Below are 27,284 nucleotides of genomic sequence, written 5' to 3' on the forward strand. Positions count from 1 at the left end.
CAGTGAAAAAAAAAAAATTTTCAAATGCATTTTTTAAATTACCGCACCCCGAATTTCAGTACGATAAAGACTCCAAAAACCATAGTAAGGAAGGTAGATTTGTAGTGGCATCTATAAATTAGAATTATGAAAATTAAGGCAGCACTGGTGTTGATATTTTACGATTCAGTCTTTGTGGGTTGATATATTTGCAAATCGTCATTCTTAATGTAGTTATGATACTTTTTTCTATAAACATTATTTAATGATAACTTATTTATTATAGTTTTGGTTCAAGGAAGAATAATGCTGGTACTCACAATATTTGTGAAGCTTGTTAGATGAACATTCAAAAAGAAACATGAGTACCATAATTATGCAAAGGAAATTAGATACTTTTTGTGGATTTTCTTATTTGGAACTATCCCTTAAAATCGCATTTGCCAGCGAGATAAGGTGGTAGATTGTCCTGTAGGTTCTCGTTGGTGGTGAGTGATGTAATTAAGTTGGCTTAGCTTCCCAGTCTAGCCTCCACTCAGCTTTCTCCCAGTCCCTGTCGACTCTAGCCTTGAAGGAGTGGGGAGTCTCAGCTTGGATGGTAGACTCGGATAGGCTATTCCAGAGGGGGACCACCCGAACGGAAAAGAAGCCACGTCGTTCCCTTCTCCGACATCCAGGCAAGTGAAGCTTCAGACTGTGACCTCTTGAGTTGTTAGCTAGGGAGGGGGTGAAGATCTGGTTCAGGTGACCGGATTTGAAAATTTTGCGTGTCATGATCACATCTCCTCTATATCTTCGATACGTGAGGGTTGGAAGTCTCAGAGACCTCAGGCGATCTTGGTAAGGAGCATTATTTAAGCCACGGACCAGTTTGGTTGCTCTCCTTTGGACACTTTCAAGGGCTCTTGTGTCCATTTTATTTTGGGGAAAGGTCAAAGTCAAGCCAAACTCAAGGTGGGGACGGACAAGGGATTTGTAAAGTTTTGAAACTACAAATGACTTTCTGGTTACAAAAGAGCGCTTAATGAGTCCGAGAGCTCGATTAGCTTTTACAACCAGAGCCTGAGTGTGGTTGTGGAATTTTAAATCCTTGTCCACAATGACGCCTAAGTCTCTCTCCTCGGCAACTGCTTCCAACCGATCACATCCTATATCGTAGGGATGGTGAGGGTTGTTGTGCTCTAAGTGCAGTACCTTGCATTTAGTTGCATTGAATTGTAGGGCCCAAGTTGATGACCAGGAGGATAGCCTGTCGAGGTCCAGCTGAATGCAGACTCTTTCTTCTTCAGTTTCAGCAGGCCCGATGAGCTTACAGTCGTCAGCATATAATGTTAAAAGGTTGCATAGATAGGTTTTACAGTCGTTAATATATATGCTGAACAATGTTGGCCCAAGGGTGGTTCCCTGTGGGACGCCGCTTATGACCGGGGAAGGGGAGGAGAAAACTGGATAGCCATTATCAGTGTAGGTCATGACACGTTGAGATCTTCCTGTTAGGAATGCTCCAATCCAATTAATCACATGATTATGATTGATTAGACATATGTTAGAAAACATAGTTGAGCCGCACATTCTATGATGAAAAGGAAAAATAAAGATACTTCCTTATCAATTTCAAAGTCACATGAGATGTCTTTCTAAAGTTAATTCCTAATAAAGAGAATTATTCTCTGAACAGACATCAGAAAGAGAAAGGGGCTTTTCCTTCTCAACGCCCCGCTCTTTACGCTAAAGTTTTTTACTGTTTTAAAATGTAGAGTTAAGAGAAAGAGTCAAACTTTAGCGTAAAGAGCGGGGCGTTGAGAAGGAAAAGCCCCTTTCATATACGGAGTAATTTCTGTTCGTTTTAAGCTTTAATGTCGCTCCTTAGTTTCATTTAAAAAACTTGTTTTTTTTTTTTATTTAATTTCTGAACGTTTTTGAATCAATGCATGTTTTGATTTTGGCTCTCCGCAGAGGAATAACTAAAACGAAATTTGTATATTTATTTTTTTTTGGCTAAATGGCTTTCTCATAATTTTGATCGAATGATTTTGAGAAAAAAAGAGCGGGGGAGGAAGCCTAGTTACCCTCCGATTTTCGGTTAATTAAAAAGGCAACTAGAACTTTTAATTTTTTACGAATCTTTTTATAAGTAAAAGATATACGTAACTTATAAATTAGCTTACGTAAAGAACTTTTGTATTCTCATGTTTTTATTACATATATGAGGGGGTTTGCCCCCTCGTCAGTACCTCGCTCTTTACACTAAAGCTTAAATTTTGTCCCAATTCATTAAGAATGACCCCTGAATCACAAAAGCCGCAGAATAAATAGTTGAAATTACTAAAAATACTTTAGCGTAAAGAGCGAGGTATTAGGAGGAGGTGAGACCCTCATATTGATAATAATTTCTGTTCGTTTTAAGTTTTAATGCTTCTACTTACTTCCAGCTGAAAAAAAACTTTTTCATATTTATTTTTTCATTGTTTTTTTTAAGTAATGCTAATAAATCCTGCGCTCCCTTCATGGAAATTTTCTTTCCCCATGACAAATTCCTCGATGGAAAGTTCTCCCAGCATATCCCCCTCTTCTCAACCCCTGCATCCAACCAAAAAATCCTCCTGAAAACGCCTGTACACTTCCCAATAACCATTACTATATGTAAGCACTGGTCAAAGTTTTGAACTTGTAACCCCTCCCACGGGGACTGTGGGGGAGTAAGTCGTCCCCAAAGGCATAGTTATAAGGTTTTCGACTACGTTGAATAACATGGCTATCTCAGAATTTTGATCCGTTGAATTTGGGAAAATAGTTAGCGTGGAAGGGGGCCTGGGTGCCCTCCAATTTTTTTGGTCACTTAAAAAGGGCACTAGAACTTTTCATTTCCGTTAGAATGAGCCCTCTCGCAACATTCTAGGACAACTGGGTCGATACGATCACCCCTGGGAAAAAAAACAACAAAAAAACAAACAAACAAATAAGCACGCATCCGTGATCTGCCTTCTGGCAAAAAATATAAAATTCCACATTTTTGTAGATAGGAGCTTGAAACTTCGGCAGTAGGGTTCTCTGATACGCTAAATCTGATGGTGTAATTTTCGTTAAGATTCTATGACTCTTAGGGGGTGTTTCCCCCTATTTTCTAAAATAACGCAAATTTTCTCAGGCTCGTAACTTTTGATGGGTAAGACTAAACTTGATGAATTTTATATATTTAAAATCAGCATTGAAATGCAACTCTTTTGATGTAGTTATTGGTATCAAAATTCCATTTTTTAGAGTTTTGGTTACTATTGAGCCGGGTCGCTCCTTACTACAGTTCGTTACCACGAACTGTTTGATTCCAAATATATAAGATTCATCAAGTTTAGTGTTATCCGTCAAAGCTAAGAGCTTGAGACAAATTGCCTGATTTTATAAAAAGGGAGAAACACCTATTAAAAGTCAAGATTAATGAGAATCACAGCATCAAATTCAACGTATCAGAGAACTCTGCTATAGAGCTTTCAGGCTCCTCTATACAAAAATATGCAATTTTGTATTTTTTTTAGAAGAAAGATCCCGGATGCCTGCTTATTTATTTTTGCCAAGGATGTTTGTATCGAACTACTGCTCTTAGAAGAACGGGAGAGGGTGTATTCGAATGGAAATTAAAAGTTCTAGTTCCCTTTTCAGTCACTAAAAAGACTAGAGGGCAACTAGCCTCCCTCGCCCCTTTTTCCCTAAAGATTTCAGATTAAACTTTTGAGATGGCCATTTTTTTAGCATAGTTAAAAAATCCAAAAACTATGCCTTTAGAGGTAACATGACCCTCCATCGCCCATGGGGAAAGGGCTGTAAGTTATAAAATTTGCTCATTGCTTACGTATAATATTTGTTATTGGGAAGTATACAGACATTTTTCAGGGTGGGGGGGTGAGATTTTTTGCTTAGGGCGAGTTTCCATAGGGAGAATTTTCCGTGGGGAAGAAAATTTCCGGGGGTGAACTTTCCAGGGAAAATTTCTACTGGGGGACATGACAGAATTCCTACATGAAATTCTTTTGTCTTACGTGTCAAACTTTCCCCACCCATGGGAAAAGGGCTGTATGTTATTATATTTGTCCATTCCTTGCGTATAGTATTTCTTATTGGGAAGTGTACAGACATTTTGTTTGGGGGAGAGGAGGATTTTATGCTTGGAGTTGGTTTTCATTGGCAGAATTTGGAGATGGAAATTTCCGTGTGGGTGGACTCCAGCAGAAAATTTATCCTGAGGTATTTGACAAAATTATTATACGATTTTTTTTTGTCTTAATTTCTCTTTGCGAACTTAATTTTGCATGTGGAATTGTTCCAGGGAAATTGCACGGGAAAAATCTCCAGTAGGCTTGGAGCTCTGGGAAAAAATTCACGGAAGGATGAATTTCCAAAGTGATCCAGAAAACGATTAAAGATTAGTCTTTTTGTCAAATCGAAGTGTGCTAAGGATAATTTCAGGCCGAGTCTGCAAGAAGTTTTACGGAGGGGCGAGGACTTTTTAACGAGGATGGAATTTTCCAGAGGGAATTTTAAGAGGGGATTAACTTTAAGCGCGAGGAACTTTTCTCCAAGGAGTTCACGGTGAGGGGAGGGAATATTTCAAGGAGGGTGACTTTTAGAAATTAAATAAAAAAAACAAATTTTTTTCAACCAAAAGTAAGGATCAACATTAAAGCTGAAAAGGAACTGAAATTATTCTGTATCTGTAGGGGTTGCCTTCCTCCTCAATATCTTCTTCTTTATGCTAAATTTTGACTATTTGTCCCATTTTTTATAAGGACGACTCCTGAAACACATTGCCTCACTCTTTGTTTTTCATTGAATCATTTTCTTGAAAATAATTTTGAATTTCAATCCCGTTCATTTTATAATTGACACATTTTTAATACACATTAATTGGTGGAATATGTTTGATGTTTCTACTGAACTTATTTTGCTTACGAGCTAAAATATAGGATTGTAACTTAAACTTTACAATTAAGCTTTGCAATCTACAATTTAAGCTAGAACATGTTCACATGTTTATGACACTTTTTGCAGATGTAGGATGATAAAGTATCATAAATCGTGCTTCTTGGCGATGAATCCTACGCCTAACTAAAAGTAGTCCTAAAATGGGATGAGCTGAGGTTACAATGGAGGATTTAAAGGAAATCCGAACTGGTCGATAAGGAGTAAAACTGAAGGTTTGAACAGTTTGGGATGGAGAAGGAGAATCTGCAACTTTGTTAGTCTCAACCAGTTTGAATTTTAGTGACAATAGAGGAAGTTTTCAAGTATCTTCTTTGGTGTCCAAATTTTCTAGAAATCAATCTACTTTTTATCCCTTCTAATAATAGTTAAATTTGAAGCTTTTGGTGTCAAAGTTTTTGCCACATCTTTGAAGCCTAGGAAACGCTCTCTGTGTAGAGAACCACTTTAAAATAACATTCAAAAGCCCAAATCCAGATTTTTGGTTTTTCTGTTCAACTCTCAATACGTATCTTGTAATACAAGTAATGTCTTGCACCTTTTAAATTATCAAACAGTTCGTGGTAACGAACTGTAGTAAGGAGCGACCCGGCTCAATAGTAACCAAAACTCTAAAAAATGGAATTTTGATACCAATAGCTACATCAAAAGAATCGCATTTTAATGCTGGTTTTAAATATATAAGTTTCATCAAGTTTAGTCTTAACCATCAAAAGTTACGAGCCTGAGAAAATTTGCGTTATTTTAGAAAATAGGGGGAAACACCCCCTAAAAGTCATGGAATCTTAACGAAAACCACACCATCAGATTCAGCGTATCAGAGAACACTACTGTAGAAGTTTCGAGCTCATATCTACAAAAATGTGGAATTTTGCATTTTTTGCCACAAGGCAGATCACGGATGCGTGTTTATTTGTTTTTTTTTTGTTTTTTTTTTTCCCAGGGGTGATCGTATCGACCCAGCTGTCCTAGAGTGTTTCAAGAAGGCTCATTCTAACGGAAATGAAAAGTTCTAGTGCCCTTTTTAAGTGACCAAAAAAATTGGAGGGCACCTAGGCCCCCTCCCACGCTAATTATTTTCCCAAAGTCAACGGATCAAAATTCTGAGATAGCCATTTTATTCATTGTAGTCAAAAAACCTTATAACTATGTCTTTGTGGACGAATTACTCCCCCACAGTCCCCGTGGGAGGGGCAACAAGTTACAAACTTTGACCTGTGCTTACATATAGTAATGGTTATTGGGAAGTATACAGGCGTTTTCAGGAGGATTTTTTTGGTTGAGGGGAGGGGTTGAGAAGAGAGGGATATGCTGGGGGAACTTTCCATCGAGAATTTGTCATGGGAGAAGAAAATTTCCATGAAGGGAGAGCAGGATTTACTAGCATTATTTAAAAAAAAAACAATTAAAAAATAAACGTGAAAAAGATTTTTCAGCTGGAAGTAAGGAACAGCAATAAAACTTAAAACAAACAGAAATTATTACCCATATGAGGGGCTCACCTCCTTCTAATACCTCGCTCTTTACGCTAAAGTATTTTTAGTAATTTCAACTATTTATTCTACGGCTTTTGTGATTCAGGGGTCATTCTTAATGAATTGGGATAAAATTTAAGCTTTAATGTAAAGAGCGAGGTACTGACGATGGGGCGAATCCCCTCATATATGTAATAAAAACATGAGAATACAAAAGTTCTTTACGTAAGCTAATTTATAAGTTACGTAAATCTTTTACCAATAAAAATATTCGTAAAAATTAAAAGTTCTAGTTGCTTTTTTAATTAACCAAAAAATCGGAGGGCAACTAGGATTCGTCCCCCTCTCTTTTTTTCTCAAAATCATTCGATCAAAATTACGAGAAGGCTATTTAGCAAAAAAAAAAATATGCAAATTTCGTTTTGATTATTCCTCTGCGGAGAGCCAAAATCAAAACATGCATTGATTCAAAAACGTTCAGAAATTAAATAAAAAAAAAAAACAATTTTTTTTAACTGGAAGTAAGGAGCGACATTAAAACTTAAAACGCACAGAAATTACTTCGTATATGAAAGAGGCTGCTACCTCATCAACGCCCCGCTCTTTACGCTAAAATTTTTTACTGTTTTAAAAAGAAGAATTGAGAGAAAGAGTCAAACTTTAGCGTAAAGAACGGGGCGTTGATGAGGTAGCAGCCTCTTTCATATACGAAGTAATTTCTGTGCGTTTTAAGTTTTAATGTCGCTCCTTACTTCCAGTTAAAAAAAAAGTTTTTTTTTTATTTAATCTTATCCAAAACGACAGGGTGAATATTAAAAGCTATTTGTTAGTTATTTACTTTATACATTTTGATTTAGGACTGTTGCAGTACAAAATTGGCCTCGGATCCGTAATCAATTCCTCAAAAAAACTTATATAACAGCTTCATATTGGATATAAGACAAGCGAGCATGCGCGAAGAAATTTTTTCGAGGGAAGGGATAGTAAAATAGTCGCAGAGGGGCGAAAACAGAAAAAAATTGAAAACTTCAGCAAGAAGTGTCCGGAAATTCAAGAAAATAGAGGTGTTTTGGGGGCCCGGACTTTGATCCTCTCTGCCCTTTCTCGGTGCGGACGATGCTTCGATGCGGACGAGGAATTGTGAATGTATGTGAAATCTTGGTCTTTATCAACAACATACAAATGGTTATAAAATATTTCACCAATCAGAGAAGAGCGAGCAGATAGGGTAGTTAGGTTACAGTTAAATCTAGCGCTATTTTGGTTTGCAGGGGATGCATAGCAGGTGAATTTATCTCTGGTATCTAAAAGAGTAAGGCTTAACTGACAAAAGCTGCTCTTGTAAGCAAATCCCATCATGTTTTGACACAAACTCATCAAGAACTAACAATATATAATCAGGCGTGCCCCTTGATATTCTAACACAACAAATAAAAGGGGTGTACCAACGCCAAGGACCATTCCCAAGGACCCCAGGGTTCAAAAGCAAACCGACCGCCAGTCTTCACTTTTTTTTATCGCTTAACCCCCAAATGATATGGTTTACTGTGAAGATTAATGAGTGATTGAAGATAATTGATGAAAAAAACCTCTCGTTATCATTCCAATGCACGGAGCTTGTTTTATATTAAATTTTTATTTTTTTTTAAGCAGAAAGATGAAACATTTTTTAGCAGACTTTTAATCACACTTTTGGCAAACCAAAGATTAATGTTTAATTATAATTATATTTATAATATGCTTAATTAATTTTAATTATTGTTTAAAGTAATTATTAATGTTTCAAAGGCACTTATTCAACTGTAACTGAGACCAATTCAAAAGAATTTAGGGGTTTTATAACACTAGCCTGTCTACATTAATGAAGGTAATTCTAGTTAATTGAGGGTAGGAAAAAGAGAACATTATGACAAAGCCTTGCTCCAAATTTCTGAGATCTATGAACGTTTGGCCAAAGCCCCGTTCGCACGTGTGCTTAGCTAAACATCAATTTTTAACCATCATCAATTTGAATCAATCATAGCTGCTTATACAGGAGGAAGTAAATTGGGATTGGTATAAATGATTACACCTTGATATCGATGCCTATCTAAATATGCAAGTAAATTCGATTTTATTGACACAAGTTTATTACCAGCATCAGAAGTTAGTTTTGGCAAAAAATGAATAAGTCAAACTTCTTATCATCTCTTGACAAAATTTCAATGAACATCTTTTTTTTAACTTGGCTCTGACACAACTAAAGTCGGATATGATAGGAAATCTAACGTTAAAGGAGTCATTGATTTTATTTCTCTCTTCAATCAATAGGGTAAAAGCCACTTAGAGTCAGTTGATTTTCGATAGACTCAAAAAAATATCAGTATAAGAAATCATAAAATGTTTATCATAGGAGCTCTCACAGGCGTTGGTCTCATCAGCTTAGTAAGCAGAACACGCCAGCATTTCTTATTAAAAAAAAAACTTGCGATCTTGCACCAAAAGATACCACTGCACTGAAAAATAGCAGGAGTTGAATCGAAAAATTAAAATCGGTGTTGTTTGTAGTTCTCGTGTATCCTGATTTGCTGATACGACCAACGGAAGCACCATCACTGCATAAAGGAAAGTAAACTAAACATGTCTGAGGTGGGCCCAATTGTTTCGCTCCTTCGTTAGAAAAAAAATGTACATTGTCTCCACTTCGATCTTTACTTATGCAGCACTATCGCACTGCCAAAGATACAGATTTTCGTCTGTTCTTGGTTAAAGATAGCAAATTTGAAGGCAATGGGTTTTTGTGGCTTAAGCCTCAATTCAGTTTAACTGAGTTCAACCATATCAATATTAAAAATAATAATGATGAGCTATTACGTCACTTGTTAGAATGAGGTCGTTATCTAGCACAGAGAAAACATTAGACCATTATCAAGCATAGTAAATCACAACTTTTTTTGCGGCACTTCCTTAACTTGGCTGATTTTATATTGCATTGTCCTCAGAGTTTCTCCCCTAAGGGTCAACGCATAAAAGAAAATACTTTTTCGGGGGAGAGGAGGATCTAGTAACAAAAAAAGAATTAGTATCCTGATTTGCTGATACGACCAACGCAAGCACCATCACTGCATAAAGGAAAGTAAACTAAACATGTCTGAGGTGGGCCCAATTGTTTCGAATAATTTGAAAAAAAGTAAGGGGATTAGGGATAAGGAAAGAAGATGGTGATTTCTTAGACGGGATGTTTATTCAAAAGACTTGATGATGTAGCTGAGAAAATCAACTGCTTTCAAAATTTAAACATTTTGAATTTTGCTGGAAATGAATTAATAGACAAAAATGAATTAAAATTGTGACCCATGTTTAAATTCTGTTTAGCAGACGAAGTTTAGTGCTATTGAAATTGCACTAAGAAGTAAGATTTCATAAAACTGATAAAAATGATAAAATACGAATACTTTTTTCAGTGACATATTACCAAGTAAATAAGAATTTATTTATTTATTTATTTTTCTGGCTAAATTCCAAAGGGTGAGAGGAAAAAAACTGCAGAAAATTCAAAACTTTTGGCAAACATTGATAGGGTCAATAATGTCTGAATTTTTTTTTTAATTTCTATTAAATTAAATACAACTATATATCACTTTGTGAAAACAATTCTGAAAGTTATCAAATGTTAGTTTAAAAAAATAATTGTTTACTTCTCTTTTCTACTTTTATTAATGGTTATACATAAATTGTGTAAAGTCAAAAATTTAAGTTTTAAGCAGTTTCATTAGGAGCAAATTGTTTCCTTGGAATATGATTTGAAAAAAAATTGACTCAATAAAAATTCCCCGTCTTTTTCGCAAGTTAAAGGCATTCTTACACAACAAGTGGCATTTTCCATGACAATTTTTTGGCAGCGATGTCATTTCTAATACAAAAAAGTGTCTCTAATATATCAACTCCGGTCTATAGCGCAGTTGCTGCGAAACTCTCCAAGTTGTCGGTTCCAAGCCTCAACATATTATATTTTCTTACAGAGACAGAACTAAGTTCAAACAAGGAATATAATATTGTATTATATAACTTTAGTAGGAGATATGAGGATATTTTTGTTGAAATATGTAAGTCAATATTGCTATATGCATTGGCTAAACTACCTCCAAATTTAGGGCCAATGACTGTGTCAATAATTTTTAGATGTTCAGTGTTCAAGCAGAGCCGTATCTAGGGTTTATGTTGGGAGGGGGGGGGTTGCACAAAAAAACTTTGAAAACACATTAAAAAAAATTTATATGCAATTTGTTACGCTTTTACGAGTCAGGCAAATATTCCGGGGGAGGGGTTCAAACCCCCAGCCCGCCAGAATATGGCCTTCTGTTTCTGTGTCTCAAAGTCATTTAGTTTTCCCACTTTAAAACTGAACACTTCATTCAACACAATCGCTTGGTAGGGAAAAATCCACAGTTTTGGACTAAATAACAGTAACTTTTCATGGGACCCATTTTAAACTAAAATAGCTACGAGGTACGCCCCCAAAGGTAATAGTAAACATCGAGGGGCGCTGACTCCCTGTCACCTGGTGTACATCTCCTAACGCCATGTGCCCGTGCACAGATCCGCCAGGCTTGGCACACTCCCCATAACGCTTTGCAAAATTCTGCCACGTTTGACTCGCGCTAACTTGTGTACATGATTTTTTAGAGAGAGAACCCCTCGTTAAGCATATAGTCTGACTCCCGAGCAGAGAAAGACAATATAAAGGTGTAGTTCCACCCATTAGTAGCATTGCATCATTTATTATACAGCATCACTTGTTTTTAATCCTTATGTCCAGTCATTAAACTTAAAGGACGAAGCCATCAACATTCCAGGTACGATAATTGGCTCATGCTTCAATGAGAATGAAATTAGAACTAAATTATATTAAACTTTGATCTGAGGGTATTGCAAACAGGAGAAGACTCCACAAAATGTATAAGATAGTGTGAGACAAAGCCTTTTAGAATCGGTACTCATAACTTGTATTGTGTAATCAATGATTAAATTTAATATCTGAATTTTTATCACATTTCTTAAGATTAAATTTAGTACTTATGTATTTTAGCGACCATATTCAAGAAGTGAAGTTAGGTTACTCATTATAAAATATATCATTGTGTGATGAAAGTACAATATTTAGTAAAAAAATTATGGAAACTACAACAGAGAATTATGGAAAGCAGGCCGCCCAGAACGCATATAGTTAAAGCCTAACCTAGCCAATTCTGTGTATTAATTGTTTGATTAAAATACACGTGCATAGTAGTTTATCTCATTCGAGCTAAGCTAATTATTTCTGAATGCACACAGAGAAACAGGTTTTACAAAAAATATAGAACAACAATTTTGTCTCTATAATTTTATTCATTATTATTATTTTACTTTCATAAAATATCTTTGGAACCACTATAACCACAAGAAAGCGGGCGGCCCATATTTGCAGAGAAAAAAGAAGATAAAATGTCCATTGCATTGAAATCAAAATAATTTTAGAGTAGATTTTAGGATTTTGGAGGATGCGGTCTCGAGATCCCTTTTGTGAGTCTTTGAATATTGTAGCCGTCCCGGCTTTGAGTTAATTTAGCATATAATATTGACTGAATAATTTTACGGTTACTGAGTCATAACAATCACTAAAACGGCATGAGAGCTAAGATCGTATTAAAGACTAATCGATTTTACTTAATTAAAAACATTACGAATAAAAAAATACATTTGATTTAAAACACAATTAATAAACTTGAAAATTCTCTTACCAAACCAAAATTTTTTTAAAAGCCTTATGAAAAACACCTTTAGATTGATTGGACTAACTGAGACGAAACTTTTAGTGATTGTTGAATAAGGGAATGCTGAACTAAGTCCATAGATTATCTTCGATTTGCACCTTCAATCGTGGTTGTAGCAGCAGCTGCAGCCTAGTAAAGGATGAACCACAGCTCATAGTAACAAACAATTAAAAAATGTGCTGAAAAAGAAAAAAAAACTTGAAAATGAGAAAAGTCGCCACTTCTCACTAAATCAAGAACAGCAAAGGGTCTTAATAGTAAAATGTTATTTTATAACAAATTTAAGGGATTTTGGAAAAATAGCCTGAAACCTCTAAAAATGGCGTCAGATCGAAACAAAAAGTACACCATTAGTATCGTGTCGCCCTAATACAGGAAGATTAAAGTCCTCTAGTTTAAGCAACAAGGAAAATCGCTTTTTTGCATGGGTGATACAGATGTTGACTCATTTTTTCTTGTTTTCTTTCTTCCCCTGCTAGTGGAGCATTGGAGCATCATAGAGAGCTCTTTCAGGGCTCATTTCGAGAAAACTGTTAAATCAACTGTCTTTTATAATTAAAAAAAAAAACAACACAATACTCCAAATACATACTTGTTTGACATAAAACTGAATCTTTGTATACAAGAACGACGTAATAATCATCGCTTACAACCATAAATGACATTAAAGGGTGTCTTGGCAGTGACGGCTATGGGCCTGGGTACGGGGAGCTACCCCTCCCACCACCGCGTTTTTAACATTTGACATTAAATTCCATTTATTTCATATTTTTACCCTCCTATGGCGTACCTTACCCCCCCCCCCCCAATACAGGCTATGAGACCAAAAATCGCTACTGTGTCCTGGTTAACAGCGATGAAAACTTAGTTCGTCCTTTACTAGTTCCTACTAAGAAAAATCTGAAGGTCTTTTCCTGCGTGTAACATTTCGGGGACGACCTACTTTCTGTTCGAACCTAGAGGGTTAGCCGATAAGTAGATACTGAAAGTCACTACTAAGAAAGGAGCAATGTCCAGTTTCCTTAGCAATGAGAGAACTATTAACAGTAGACGGATTAACGAATTGGATGCTAAACGCTAAACACTAGCCATTGTGCTCTATTTTTTGTCTGAAAGACAACAAAAAGTGTTTACATTACACGAAAAGGACTGTGACTCGGATTGGAGTAAAATAACCTGCGGTGCCCCGCAAGTGACGAAACTGGCAGGAATAGCTTTCCTTGCCATCATCAACTACTGGCTAGTAGAACATAACGACACATACAAATTTGTTGATGATTTGTCACTCTTACACGCCTATCTTCTTCATGGCAATGTCCCCACCAAACAATTTTCTGAGATCCCTTTCGATCTACTGATTTCACTGGGTTCCGATATGAAATTGACTATTAACTCTGCTAAGTAAAAAATAATTAGACTGAATCCGCTAAAGAGAGACTTTGCCCCCACCTCCCCCTCTGAAGTTTCTTTCCCTGTTGTGAATGACGTGAAAATACTAGGTGTAATTTTCTCGCATGATTGCACAATTCCTACCCATAGTAATTGTGCTACCCGTAAAGCTAACGCATCTCTGCAAACCCTTTCAAAAATGCGTCGCTTCGGGTGCAACGCCAACAGTCTTCTTCGGGCATACCTGTGCTACGTACGCCCCATATTTGAATATGCCTGTCCCGTCTAGGGCCCGTGAATATTAAGAACCACATATCTAATGCTGGAGCTAGAGTTAGTCCAAAAACGGGCAACCAGTATAATCCTGAGTAATAGAGACACTTCCCACCCTGATGCTCTAGCAACCATTGAACTCCAAAGTTTGGAACTCTGTTTGGGTGACATAATCCCGAGGTTTGGCAAAATGCTGCTGTCTAACCCTGCTCGCCGTGACATTTTACCCCCAAAAGCCCCGGCAGTCAGCCGTAGGAGACAGAAGCTAAAACTTGTGCCTGAGCATGCTCGGACAAACCGCTGCCAGAACTCTTTCGTCCCCTTTCTACGTCATTATATAATAGTGCATAATAATATGTTTTGTATGTCAACGTCAAATTAGCCATTTGAGCTACGATTCCTGTTTTAAATAAACCTTTTTTTTTCTCTCTCTCTAAATTATGAATAATACGGAACTCACTGCTGCATTCACGCCATACTAAAAGGCTTGACCCGCATTCTATAGAGCATTTTTTTTTTCAATTCATGTTTAAGTCAATAGTATACGATATAGGCACAGATGTTCAGGCGATGCTATTTTGTTAAGAATGGATTTTACGGTTATTGCACGCACCGCAATTTAGTAAAGAACTAAGTTGGGCCCATAGTAGCTGAAAATGTAAAATATTTTGAAAACAAATAATAGAAGAAGAATTAAGGAAGAGGCAGCTCCCCCCAATGTATACACAATAATTTCTGTTCGTCTTTAGTTTTAATAGTACTCCTTAAATTCAGCTAAAAAAGAACTTGTTTTTTAAGATTTAATTTCTCACCGTCTCTAAAATCACACCAGGAAAGCCCCCCCCCCCTCGTGCAAAATTTACTCTCGGAAAATTACACTGAAAATTTCTTTCCGTAAGCAATTCAATCCGTGGAAAATCCCCTCCTTCGCAGTAAATCTTCCCTTCCCAAAAAAACTCATATACCTCCCAATAACAGAAACTATATGTAAGCAATGGGAAAACTGCGAAACTTGAAGCCCTTTCCTCAGGATCTATTGGGGCAATGTCATCCCCAAACACATAGTTATTGAATCATTCGACTATACAGAACCTAATGGCAATCTCAAAATTTTTATTGGGTGTCTTTGGGGAAAGAGGGGGGCAGCGCAGGGGCCTAGTTGCCCTCTAGTCATTTACGTCTTTTAAAAAGGCCGTTAGAGTTTATGGTTTCCGCTCCAATGAGCTCCCTCCCAATTTTATATGGCCATGGGTTTGATACCGCTTCGATACCACAGACCACTAAAAAAAAAAAATGCCTCTGTAATCTTCCTTCTTGCCGAAAATACAAAATTCCACGTTGTTGCAAATAGGACCTTGAAGCTTCTTCAACAGGATTCTCTGATATGGTGAAGCTGATAGTTTGATGCGCTTACCGCTATTCGAGAAAAACTCATTTCTTTTGAATAAGTATCAAATTCTAGATCCCCGTGAAGCCGTGGCAGAACAGGAAATTAATACTAAAAAAGGTGCCCCTGAGCACCTTTACGATTTCCTGCCGTTGCACGTCATATATGAGCTATGAATGTATATAGTGAATGTAATCTAATTGATAAATCTTGAAGTATTATTTTTCGTCTTTGTCTTTTTCCTTTCTATTTTTCTTCTTTATACGCCACCATGTTGTCGTTTTGATGGTGGGATAAAATAAACTATCTATATATCTATCTATTCATAAAAATTACTCGTCTTTTTAGGGGTGTTTTCTCCCTTTTTTTCAAAATAAGGCAAATTCTTACAGGCTTGTATCCTTTGAGGGGTGATAAAAGCTTAATGAATTTTATATATTTAGATTCAGCATAAAAAGCAAATTCTTTTAATGCATCTATTGTTATCCAAACTTCGTTTTTTACAGTTTCAGTTACAATTGGGCTGAATCGCTCCTTACTTACAGTTGTAACCCACAAAATGTTTGGCTACTTATAACTCGCTTATGCCTGATAAAATCAATAGACAAACGAAAAGGAAGAATAAAAGCTAAAATGGAATCGAAGTTTGAGTACTGTTCGAAAAGGAATTGTTTAAAGGGAAATTTAAATAAGGTTTTAAATTATATATCCTTAATTTACACTGGTTCCCCAATCTGAGACGCAAAAGCCACAAAGGACGAACCCTAACATATGTTAATTTACACTTTAAGACAATCTATTGCAAAATAAAGGACACATTATGATAAGATATTGTATTAACAGATTGTGACGTCATCTCAGAATATCAGGTCTCCATTTCTAGTTATGACGTCATCTCAGGTCAAAAAGATTAGAGTGTAGAGTCTAATTATGATATCATCTAAGTGACGTCTAATTATGACGTCAGATTTGATATAAAACTGCTTGCCCAAACTGGAACTAAATTAGTGTAAGTTTGGTCACACACCAACATGAGACATATTTTAAAATTTATTGAGGTAGCTTTTCCTACCGTAGTTACTGGTGTAGCATTCTGGTGGGCGAGCAAAAGCTACTGGAAAAAGTCAATAAACAAACCAACAGACTCTGGAGCTAGGCCCTCTTTCTCTAAATATTACACCAGAACTCAAGGTCAAGAGAGACAAACAACTAAGAAAAATTTTTACTCTATCCTGAAGATACCTAGAAACGCGTCTCAGGCAGACATTAAAAAAGCATACCGTCGCTTGGCTTTAAAATGGCATCCTGATAAAAATCTATATAATCAGGAAAAAGCTACAATCTGTTTTCAAGATCTTGCTGAAGCTTATGAAGTTCTTATCAATGTTAACAAGCGGCGAGCGTATGATCAGCATGACAGAGGAGGTCTTCATGCGAGTGCTGGGGCTGGACCTTGTTCTCGGGATCGTCAAGATTCATTTCCAGATCCATTCAGTGATCCCTTTGATAGAAATTCAACAACTTCTGGTATGAGTTCAGTGATCACGGACATGTATACGGCTTTTGTGTATTTTGCAGAGCAAATTTACAGGCGTCAACCAACAAAAACTTGCTGAAAAATCACATGAAAGTTACATAGTTCCAAAATAGCCATGAATCAATTGACCTTTACCAGTCTTTTGGATTGTATTTTATAGATCTTATTTATTATCCGTTGCAAGTCTTTTGGATCGTCTGTTGCAAAGCCTTTGGAATGTTCGTTGCAAGTCGCTTGAATTGTCCTTTGCAAGTCTTTTGGTTTGGATTTGAATTTTCAGAATAAACTGGTACATGTACACATAAGATAAATAAACAGATTTTTCTTACCATTCTCTTAAAGTTCCTTTTAGTTTTCAACAGGTGTCAGGTTTCAGATAGTATGAAAGTAAAGTCGTATTCAGAGGAAGGGTTAGGGGGTTTGAACCCGCCCCACCCCCAGCGAAATGTTTGTACAACTCGTAAAAATGAAATAAAAAGGTATAAAGACATGTTTTTGATGCCTTTTTAAAAGTTTTTGTAACCCCTCCCCCCAAAAAAAATCTTGGATATAGCCCTTTATGAAAACAGGGCTTTTCAGAAGTATGTTAATTTTTTGACTATATGTTAAGCAATTTGTATAGGCTATTGTAAGGTCTTGAATAAAAAGAGTATATTCAAATGTAAATAGAAGGTGGATTATCTACAGGTAAAGTAATTTCACTCAAAATATTTGCAATTAATTACACTGTGGGGCAAGCAATGATTTTCCAGAAAAAAACCTTCATGGGATGGCCAACCAGTTCCTGATAAATTTTGTTTAATATTTAAGAATAAAGTACTTGATCTAGGTGAATAAAGCCTTAGAATTCTAGGAGGTTATATTTGAGCTAATTTCTAAAGAAGAAAAAATACCCTTTTTGGATTTAGGCTAAAAACGGGAGCCTGTGTTTCCCCCCAGGAAATAACCCCCGAGAACAACACCTCCTGTAAACTAACCCCATAGAAAATCCTGCCCTATAGAAAATATCCCCCTCCCTCCAGCGGAAAACACCCCCACGGCTGGTTGGTCTCCAATCACTTTTGGCTTATGAAAAAGAATTTTGGCTTATGAGAAAGAACTGTCAATTTCTGATCGAATGAGCACCCTCCAAAGTTTCTGTGGCCGTTGAGCTAGGCATGAGGATGACAAAATAGTAACCGAATCACAATATTTCGAGTGGGAGTGTATATAGATGAATCCTTAGTAAGAAGAAAAAGTTTACATTATAGTTTATTTGTCGTTCGATTTGGTATTTTTGCATTGTATACTGTTTCTGTTCGTGCTTGTAAATAGTACTGTTGTTTAATTTCCTTGCTCGTTTGTTATTTATTAATATTTTTGTGTGTATATGGTCCATGGGCTATTGAAATAGAATTATCCACCTATCGATCAATTTCACATTTTTTATTTATTTATTTTTGTTTGCCTTCCTCCCCCCCCCATCTCCCGGAAAAAATAACACCCCAAAACAGAAGTCCTCGATACGGCCCTGGGGATCTATATCAATTTCTATCTTCTTCCTCCCCTCGTCTCTTCCTTAGAACTAATTCTGTGTTATCTGAAGGCTCAATGAGAGTTGGGATGTTTTGGTATTAAAATGCGCCTTTTGAGGCATCTCCCTCCCTCCATAACTACAAAACAATCATAGTACCCCATTATAGAGGTACAAAGCACTTATATCAAATGTTTAAAATTGTAAAACAACAGAAAATTAAAACAAGACAGTGGAATTTGCTTGAATCTTAAGAATATTTTGGTCAGTTAGGGAGGGAGGGAGATGCCTCCAAGTGTGTATTCTAATTTCAAAACATCCCAACTCTCATTGAGCCTAAAGATAAATACAGAACTAGCTCTAATAAAGAGACAAGGGGAGAGTGGAGGTAGAAACTGATTTATAATCCCCAAGGGCGCATTCAGGACTTTTCTCTGGAGGGTTATTTATTTCAGGGGGAGGACTTTAGAAAACAGAAAAACAATTGAAATTGATTTAATCCTTCTTGATTTCTGTAAATATTTCTGGTCTATTCTGTTATTATGAAAGTAAAGAGTAACATTAAACCCCAACACGAGCAGAATTTATTCCGTATAGGAGGGGGATGAATTTTCCTCTTCCCCATCTCCACTTTATGGTAGTAGAAACTTCGGATAATTCTCATTCGATTAGAAAATGAGAGTTCTATTCCTTTTTTCATAAGTCAAAAGTGATTGGAAACCAACCAGCCGGAGGGATGGGGGCGTGGTGCATTCCAGGGTTATTTTCCAAAGGAGTATTTTTCGGGGGAGGGGTGTCTGGGGAGGTAAACCTGTAGATCTGCTACAAACAAAGCTAAAGTTCCAGCTCTGTTATTATTTCTTAATCTCTTTTTTTACTGATTTATGATCAGCAGTTTGTTCAGAATGTCAAAAGAAGTCAATTAAAATCGAAAAAAAAACTTTCACAGATAGTCTACACCGTATTTGGCTCAGTAGCCTCTCCCCCTTCTCTCCTAATGAGCTAAATATGACGCTAAACTATCCGCGAAAGTTAAGTTTTTTTTATAATTTATTCTATTTGACATTATGAACCAACTGTTGATGAGAAATCAGCATTAAGAGGAGGGGGGGGGGGGCATTATTTTTCAATAAAAATACAAAAAGGGATAATCTTTTTTTCGAAAATGTCCCCAAAAAAGCCATTTTTGAAAATTTAGTGGAGGGAGAAAATGTCTTCGACAAACTGACAACACTTGTGAATAGCATCTTCTAAGGCAAACTAAACATGTATTGTCAACCACATCATAAGCTTTTGTTATAATTACCGGAAATTTACTAGTCTCAGTATCCACCCAAAAGAAAAACATAAGGCTTCCTCTACCCTGTAATGGGTACTGAGTTTTCAATGGTTCTTAAGTTTAAGGAAGTAGATTTTTCTTCCGGCTAAAGGTGGACAGGGCCGGATACGTTCGAAGTTAATCTGGCTTTCGTCCGCTTAAAGAGACCATCCGTATTTCCTGTGTCAAGGAAAAGTTCTGATTCAGTAATAATGATACTTTCCAAGTGTTTTGACATCTAGGATATTATGGTCTCCAAAGGTTTTTTTTTTTTTCAACTTTCAACATTCATGGTTAAAAATCTTTTTTAATGTGCTATTTTATCAGCTTTTGATATAAAATGGTATAATCTTTCTGCTTATTTCTAGGCAATTCTTTCCTTTAACGTGTTCCTCTTTATTTTCCAAATTGACCCACAAAATCAAGAAAGTAAGAGAAATAGACCCATAGCGTTGCCATGATGTCAATTTGGCAGTGGTTCCAAGTATTTTCGGGGAATCCAAGCAGTACATAATAGAATACACCTTACATAATAGAAGTAATATAATGTACCTATATTGCCCTTTTTTTATTTCCTGGAGATCCGGTAGTAGCGCAAGGAACCTCGTATAGGATCTAGACCTTGACACCACACCGATTTATCGGTGGCGCGTCGCCGATGAAAGTTGCACCGGCGTGGAGAAAAATTTCGGCGGCACGCCGGTGTGCCACTAATAACATCGGGTTGACGGCGTGCTGCTGGTCTGTCTCTATTTAGCCTTTTATTTTTGCAGGAATTTGTTAATTTCGGTTGATTCATCGTTTAAGCTAGGTTAATTACTAGCGTGCTAAGTAACTTTGTAAAAGACTATCGATATTGACTTGTAACCAGAAAATTGGAATAAGAGCTTACAGACAAAGTAGACAATGGTATATTTAAGGGGGGTTAGGGGCCTGGACCACAGAAATTTCAGAAACTTTTCGTAAGGATATCATTTTCAAACTTGCCGCAGTCCTCTTGATTTATTGCGGCATAGTTTGATAGTTTATTTGAAATGGCTCACATCATTAGCCTTTTGCAGATATTTTGCTTTTATACATCTATTTAAATTATTCACTTTAAGATCTATTTTGGACTCTCTGAGATTCATCTGTAATCACCCCATTTGACTCTCAGATTCAGCAAAACCTAGGACCCAGTGTGATATGCGCTAGTCGGTGCTATCGGGCGGGTATATTGTGCCACGCTGGCCTCAATTGCCAGGAGTCATCAGAAAAAACGCTATTGTGGATTTTCATTATGTTTAAACGATTGATTCTAGTGTAAACTGATATTTTTGTAGGAAAATGCCTTGTTTGTTATAACACACGGGTTTCTACTTATTGATCTCTTTATTTCTTAGGATTGGACTTGATTTCTATGGTTTGGTCTGGATTTCTATGCATTGCTTATGATTTCTATGAATTCCTCTGGATTATTATGCATTGGTTACGATTTCTATGGAATTTTTCTGAATTTCCATGGACCAGTCTTGATTTCTACAGTTTTGTCTTGATTTCTGTGGTTTGGTCCTGATTTTTATTTATTGGTCTTAATGGTCATAATTAGGTCATAATAGTTGGTCATAATTTTTATGGGTTGCTCTGGATTTCTACAAATTGACCACTTGATTTCTTCGGTTTGGTCTTGATTTTTAGAGGTTGGCCTTGATTTCTTCAGTTTGATCTTGATTCTTATGAATTTTTCCGGATTTCTAGGGCTTGATCATGATTCGTATGTGACGGTATTGATTTTTTAGATCCTGTCTTTTATTTCTTCGTATTGGTCTTTATTTTTAGAGGTTGACTTTCATTTCTACAGTTTGGTCTTAATTTTTATGACCTCATCTAAATTTCTATGCATTGGTAATTATTTTTAGAGGGGGTGGCTTGCGATAACACGAGTCAATGGATTTAAAGCATATTCCTATTCTGAAAATATCTGAGAATACCCTATGAATGGCACCCTATGAATGTACCAGAGGAATGTCACGGTGCAGCTAATTTTTATAAAATCAGTGGAAATAAGAGGGAGGCTCATTCCAGAAATGTTTTAGATTCTATATCAATTTTTAAATAATACGGAAATATAAAATTAAAGACGAAACATATTGCAATAGTTCAAAAGTTTTGCCATTTGAGAATCACAACAAAGCATTATCTAGGTCACGTTAGAACTTAATACAATGTAACAGGCAGACATGTCTAATAGACCAAACAATGAATAGGATTTTCAGATACTTGCATGCTCTCAAGTGGAAAGGGTTTGAAACATGCGATCCACTTAATCATTCTAGAAAGCGGGCAGGGAATTATCCGTGCGTGGATTAGGTTATCACATAGAAGGTATTCCCTAAGTAAAAAAAAAAACATCAATTGCTCCTTGGTTCAGCTGTGTAGCGCACTGTTCCATTGAGGGGTATCTCTTTTGATTCCTAAAATGGACAAAAATCTTTGGATTATAAAGGCTTCCTTAGGGAAAAACATTGAATAAAATGAAATGCCGAAGTAAAAAAGCCTATAAAAAACCATTAAAGAAAAATGAAATCCTGAAGAAAAAATCTCTTAAAATATTATGTAACATCCCACATGTGCACTGTATTTACACAACACCCCACATGCGTGTCCTCCTTAGTTTCAGGCGGGGTTCCCCACAAGACCTGAAGAAACAAGTCACGTGAGAATGCGTCGTTCCCAATAAATCTACCAAATTCGGCGATATTATTTTGTTCTCAGTCACAAGTGGGGGTTCTCACGTGACAAGTGCCCCCCCCCCCCCCCTGTTGGAATTGACGGCTATGGTCCTCGTAGGAATGCTGCTAGGTTCCCTGTTGGGATTGGATGCTAGGGCCCCCGGGGAATTGCTCGTGAGGGCCCTCGTTGGAAATGGTTGCTAGAGACCCGGTGAAATTGGGTACTAGAGGCCCGAGGGAAGTGATTGCTAGGGCTCCCGTTAGAATTAGATGCAAGGGGCACCAGGTGAATTTTGATTCTAGGCCCCCGTCGACATTTATTGCTAAGGGCCCAAGTTGGAATTGGTTGCTAGGGCCCCAGTGGCATTACTCGCTCAGAGCCCCCCCCCCTGTTGGAATTTGTTGCTAGTACCCTTGTGAAATTATATGCTAAGGCCCCCCGTTGGGATTGGTTGCTATCCCCCTGTCAGAATTGGTTACTAGGGCCCCGGTGGAATTGCTCGCTAAGGGCTCTCCGTTGAAATTGGTTGCTAAGACCCTGTGAAATTAGATGCTAGGGCCCCCCCCGTTGGTCTTGGTTGCAAGGACCCTATTGAAATACCTCGCTAGAACCAACGTTGAAATTGGTTTCTAGGGGCCCCAGTGAAATTGGATCCTAGGGCCCCAATGAAATTGGATCCTAGGGCCCCGTTGGAGTTTATTGCTAGGAGTCGGTGTCTTGAAGGTTTCCTAGTGGTGGCCCCCGAACTCTAAAAAGTCGTAAATAAATCATGATTTGACGGGGCCCAGAAGTTTTTCTTGACCCTCGTAAGTTTTTAAACAATCACAAGAGAAAAAACATTATGATGTAACGCCTACGTTTGCATCTTGACTAGCGGATCCTGAAGATTTTACCTCCTACATCTCTAAATTTTTAAATGACCAAAGAAACTATTGCGTAACGTGTACATTTGCATCTTGACTAGCGGACTCTAACAAGTCCTAGAAATCCTGAAGTAAACAAACCCTATTACATAACAATCAAGGTAAACAAACCCTATTATGTAGCAATCAAAAGTAACCAAACCCCTTTACGTAATAAGCATCTGCATCTCGATAATAACATTCCCCACTACGTAAGAAGCACCTGTGTTTCGAAAAGTTTCAAAAACAGTGGCGGGACCGGGATTCGAAGGTGGTACTGGCCTCTTAAAGTGCCCATGGCTATAATACTAATAATTTCTGTTTATTTTGAGTTTCAACGTTGCTCCTTACTTTCATTAAAAAAAAACTTTATTTCAATTATGCTGAACGAAATGGTTATCTCAAAGTTTTGATCGGATGGCGTTGGAAAAAAGAGGCGTGGGATGGGGGTTAATTGCCCTCTTTTTGGTATTTTCATGTGGTTTGATTTTCATTGCGATTTCCCTTTTTTTGAAAATCAGGCAAATTTCCTTAAGCTCGTAGCTTTTAACGAGTATCACTAAACTTAATTAAACTCATATATCTGGAGTCATCATAACAAGTCAATTTTATTGATGTACCTATTGATATCATAATTCCGTTTTTTAGAGTTTCGGTTATTGTTGAGCCGAGTCGCTCCTTAATTACCGTTCGTTAGCACGAACTGTTTGATGGTGAATGGAATAATCACGAAGCTCCGTGAACAAGTTTAAAGATACCCAAAGTTGACTGTTTGCTGCTTTTTATTCATTTTTTTTTTTAATTTCTAATTGCCGTTTATCCATAACTCCATGAGCACATTCTAATTGTCGCAAATGAAACTGAAGATACAATCACTCTCAATAAATACGAAGTCTTTGAACTTACAGCAAAGTGATGATGAAGCCCTAGTTCCAACCATTTTACGGAAAAATACAGTTACAGAATTTAATTCGGCTATAACATTGTACTGAGTTAAGATGTTGGATGAAGAGAGTTCAATAATTCTATCTCGAAACTGTTTTCTTGATCTATTTTCCTTGGATATCCATCATTTCTTCCGCTTCACAAGAAATATTTCTATGAATATTTAGATTTGCAGGTCCACTCAGCCAAGTCTTCGCTATGGAGTTGTGAGGTGTTTTTTGGTATTCTTAGGGTAGAAAAAAGTCTTACCAGGCGTACTGATACAAACCGGAAACACTTCCACAAAGCTGAGGAAGCTTTACAAGGCTTTTTAAATCTTCAGAAGAAAAGAAATTACGAGTAGGTAAAAGGCTCCAATTAATGCAGAGTAGATGTTAGTCTTGTAAATTGATTTTGGAGTCTGTTGGCTAAGCAGTCTATAAAGCATCAAATGGGAATTAATAGCTGTTTGTTTACGTAAAATTCTGGTAAAAATTAACAGGAATCTTTATCGTGTTATCTTTTGCTAATTGTTAATCATAGTACTATCTAGTCATTGTACCTACAGCTAAAACAACACGTTTGAAAAAACATCTTCACTAAAGGACCACTGATTACGGGTGGGTGGGGTCTGTGAAAAAAAAACAAGTGTAAAAAAAATCAATTAACAAAAATATTCGAAAAGAATGGATATTTTGACGATAAAAGAGTAAGGGAAAGTTTGGTTACAGTCCTCTTTGTGGTTTCCTCATTGGGTTTCTTATGGTTGCCGAGTTTGCGATACCGCGATCTGGTTGTATATTTCTATATATTTCTTTATTGTCAAGAACATTCTGTGTTTTCAAATGCAATTTAGTGTATTTATTTGTCTGTTTTGACAGCAAGGTCTATATTGTATCTACAAAATAGGCTGTCTTGGTCTGAGGGTAGATGCTCCAGCTTATTAGCAAAAGCTTTTAATTTGGCTTTTTTTTCTAGCAAGTATTTTTCTAGTAAGTATTTTTCTTCTATTCATGAATTTGAAAATTTATGCAAGCCTGTATACAACAATTTTTTGATGAGGCCGAAGAAACCACATATCCGTAAAATAAAACAGACAGTGAGAATACAGATAACTTATGTGACGAATTCTCAAGTTTTACATCTTAGAAAGTTCGGTTTTTATGCGAGCCAATATTAATTTTGTGTGAGAGGTCTGCTGGATAGTAAATACTGGCTTTAGGGCATCAAGTTGAATCCACATTGAAGCAGTAGTCTATATACAGGATTTGAGATTAGAAAGTATTATAATGTGGCTGAAAGATGCTGAAGGAACAAAAGATGTATTTATTTGACGAAAAAAACAAAAAAAAAAAAAACAAGCAACGTGACTTAAAGTCGATTGGCTTGAAATAAATTTCTTCTTTTTTGTTTGCTTTGATGGGAGAAGTCAAAAGATTTTTCGCAGGGGAATATGTAAGGGATATTCGAAAGTGTCTTGATCCACTGTTCTTCCTATAATGAAGTAAACAATTGTTAATATCAGACGCGATTTCAAAAGAAATACTGAATTTTATTATTTTTTGAGAGGGGGAGTTTAATGATTTCTGACAAATTTGTTAAGAAAAAAGCCCATTAAAATCGCTAAAATTACTTAAAAACGCAGTTCAGAGTAGCTAATCGGTTATTTTTTCAACAATTACATTATAAAAAATTTTAAGTGGACAATTAGATATATCAAAACACCAGATCTCCTGCAACATTTAAAATGGTTATATTCAACCTAAGACTCTGAGGAGAGGGGCTTCAGGCATACTGAAGTGGTAGTCTAATATCCAGGGTTTTAAAAGTAGCATATAATATAAAAAATACATATTTGGCTGAAAAAAGCTGGGGATATAAAAATGTATTTATTTTTTGAAAAGTAAGTAAGATGGATAATGATCAATTGGTTTTGAAAGTTCAAATTTGTGATCTTTAATCAACTGTGGTGAAGGGAAAAATCAAGGGGGTACATAGGTAATGGATTTCGAGGAATAGTCTGGACCCTCTATTCCATATATGACTAAGTCAAGAATTGTTAATGCCATAAATAAATTAAAAGTAAAAATCGTAAATTTAACTATTTCTTGAGTAAGGGGAGGGCCTACTACATATTGTACAAATCTATCAAGAGGTAAAAAGGAAGAAAAAGTTCTTGAAGTTGCACTAATTACGGTGATAATTCTACATTTATCATACCAAAAATTTAAACTAGACAACTAAATATATCAAACTACCATTTTTGTAATATTTAAATTACATCTATTTAACATACAACCTTTGAGGGGGCTTCATCTCCCTAAAAGTCAATAATTTCATTTCACAAATTAAATTTACTTCCTTTGTTCAATTTTTCCAGAACGTCCATCATTTCTCCTGCGTCACATGGAATATCTATGTGAATATTTAGATTTGCTGCTCTACTCAGTCAAGTCTCTGCCACTGAATTTCATAAGTATTTTTTCAGTCTTCCTAAGGTAGAAAAAAGCCGTGCTGGCGAAACCGGGAACGCAAAACACAGTTGATTTTTTTATAGAACATAGGGGAAGAAATTGCGGTACTTGTGTATTATTCTGAACACACTCCATAAGTGAAATTAGGTTATTTTGTGAAACAAACTACGATACAGGTATATTTTAATTAAATATTTGGTATTTGTTCATTGTTCAATTGATTCAATTCAATTCAGAACACACTCAAGAATTTTGCTGAGAAAATCCAGTTTCATAGCCACCAAGGCAAAACTCATATTTGTTTGCTACGCATAGTGATAGAAGATAGTGTCAGAGCATGGATTTTGAAAGGAAGATTTGGGATTTGCCGTAATAAACGGCATCGAGGTACATCCCGCCATAATTTACAATCATGCTTAGTAGAGTACATGTGGCAGGCGGCAGTAAAAGCAGAAGGAAGAGGCAGAAGGTTGTTTTATTTATTTATTTATTAATACCAAATACGGTAAGCTTTCAAGCTTATCGCAAAAGCTTGAAAGTTTATTTCATTAGCTTTACACAAAAGAACTTAACTTCACTTATTGAGTGTGTTCTGAATAATACACAAGTACCAAAACTGCTACCATAAGCGATTA

The 27,284-nt window shown here is 36.5% G+C and overlaps 1 protein-coding gene across 3 annotated transcripts in view; it reads left to right on the forward strand.

The window, feature by feature from the left end:
- Nucleotides 1-4,474: 4,474 nt before the first annotated feature.
- Nucleotides 4,475-27,284, forward strand: part of LOC136031944 (fibroblast growth factor receptor substrate 2-like) — a 50,127-nt gene continuing 27,317 nt past the window's right edge. Inside the window, exon 1 of one of the 3 annotated variants that reach the window (XM_065711946.1) lies at nucleotides 4,475-4,563. In XM_065711946.1, the coding sequence (XP_065568018.1) occupies nucleotides 4,490-4,563 (74 nt within the window). In that variant the 5' untranslated portion in view covers nucleotides 4,475-4,489. Of the gene's footprint in view, nucleotides 4,564-10,365; nucleotides 10,514-19,837; nucleotides 19,899-27,284 lie in introns of those variants that run through there. The other 2 variants (XM_065711947.1, XM_065711948.1) reach the window with 2 other exon arrangements.

Source organism: Artemia franciscana, chromosome 10, assembly GCF_032884065.1.
Source record: "Artemia franciscana chromosome 10, ASM3288406v1, whole genome shotgun sequence".
NCBI lineage: Eukaryota > Metazoa > Arthropoda > Branchiopoda > Anostraca > Artemiidae > Artemia > Artemia franciscana.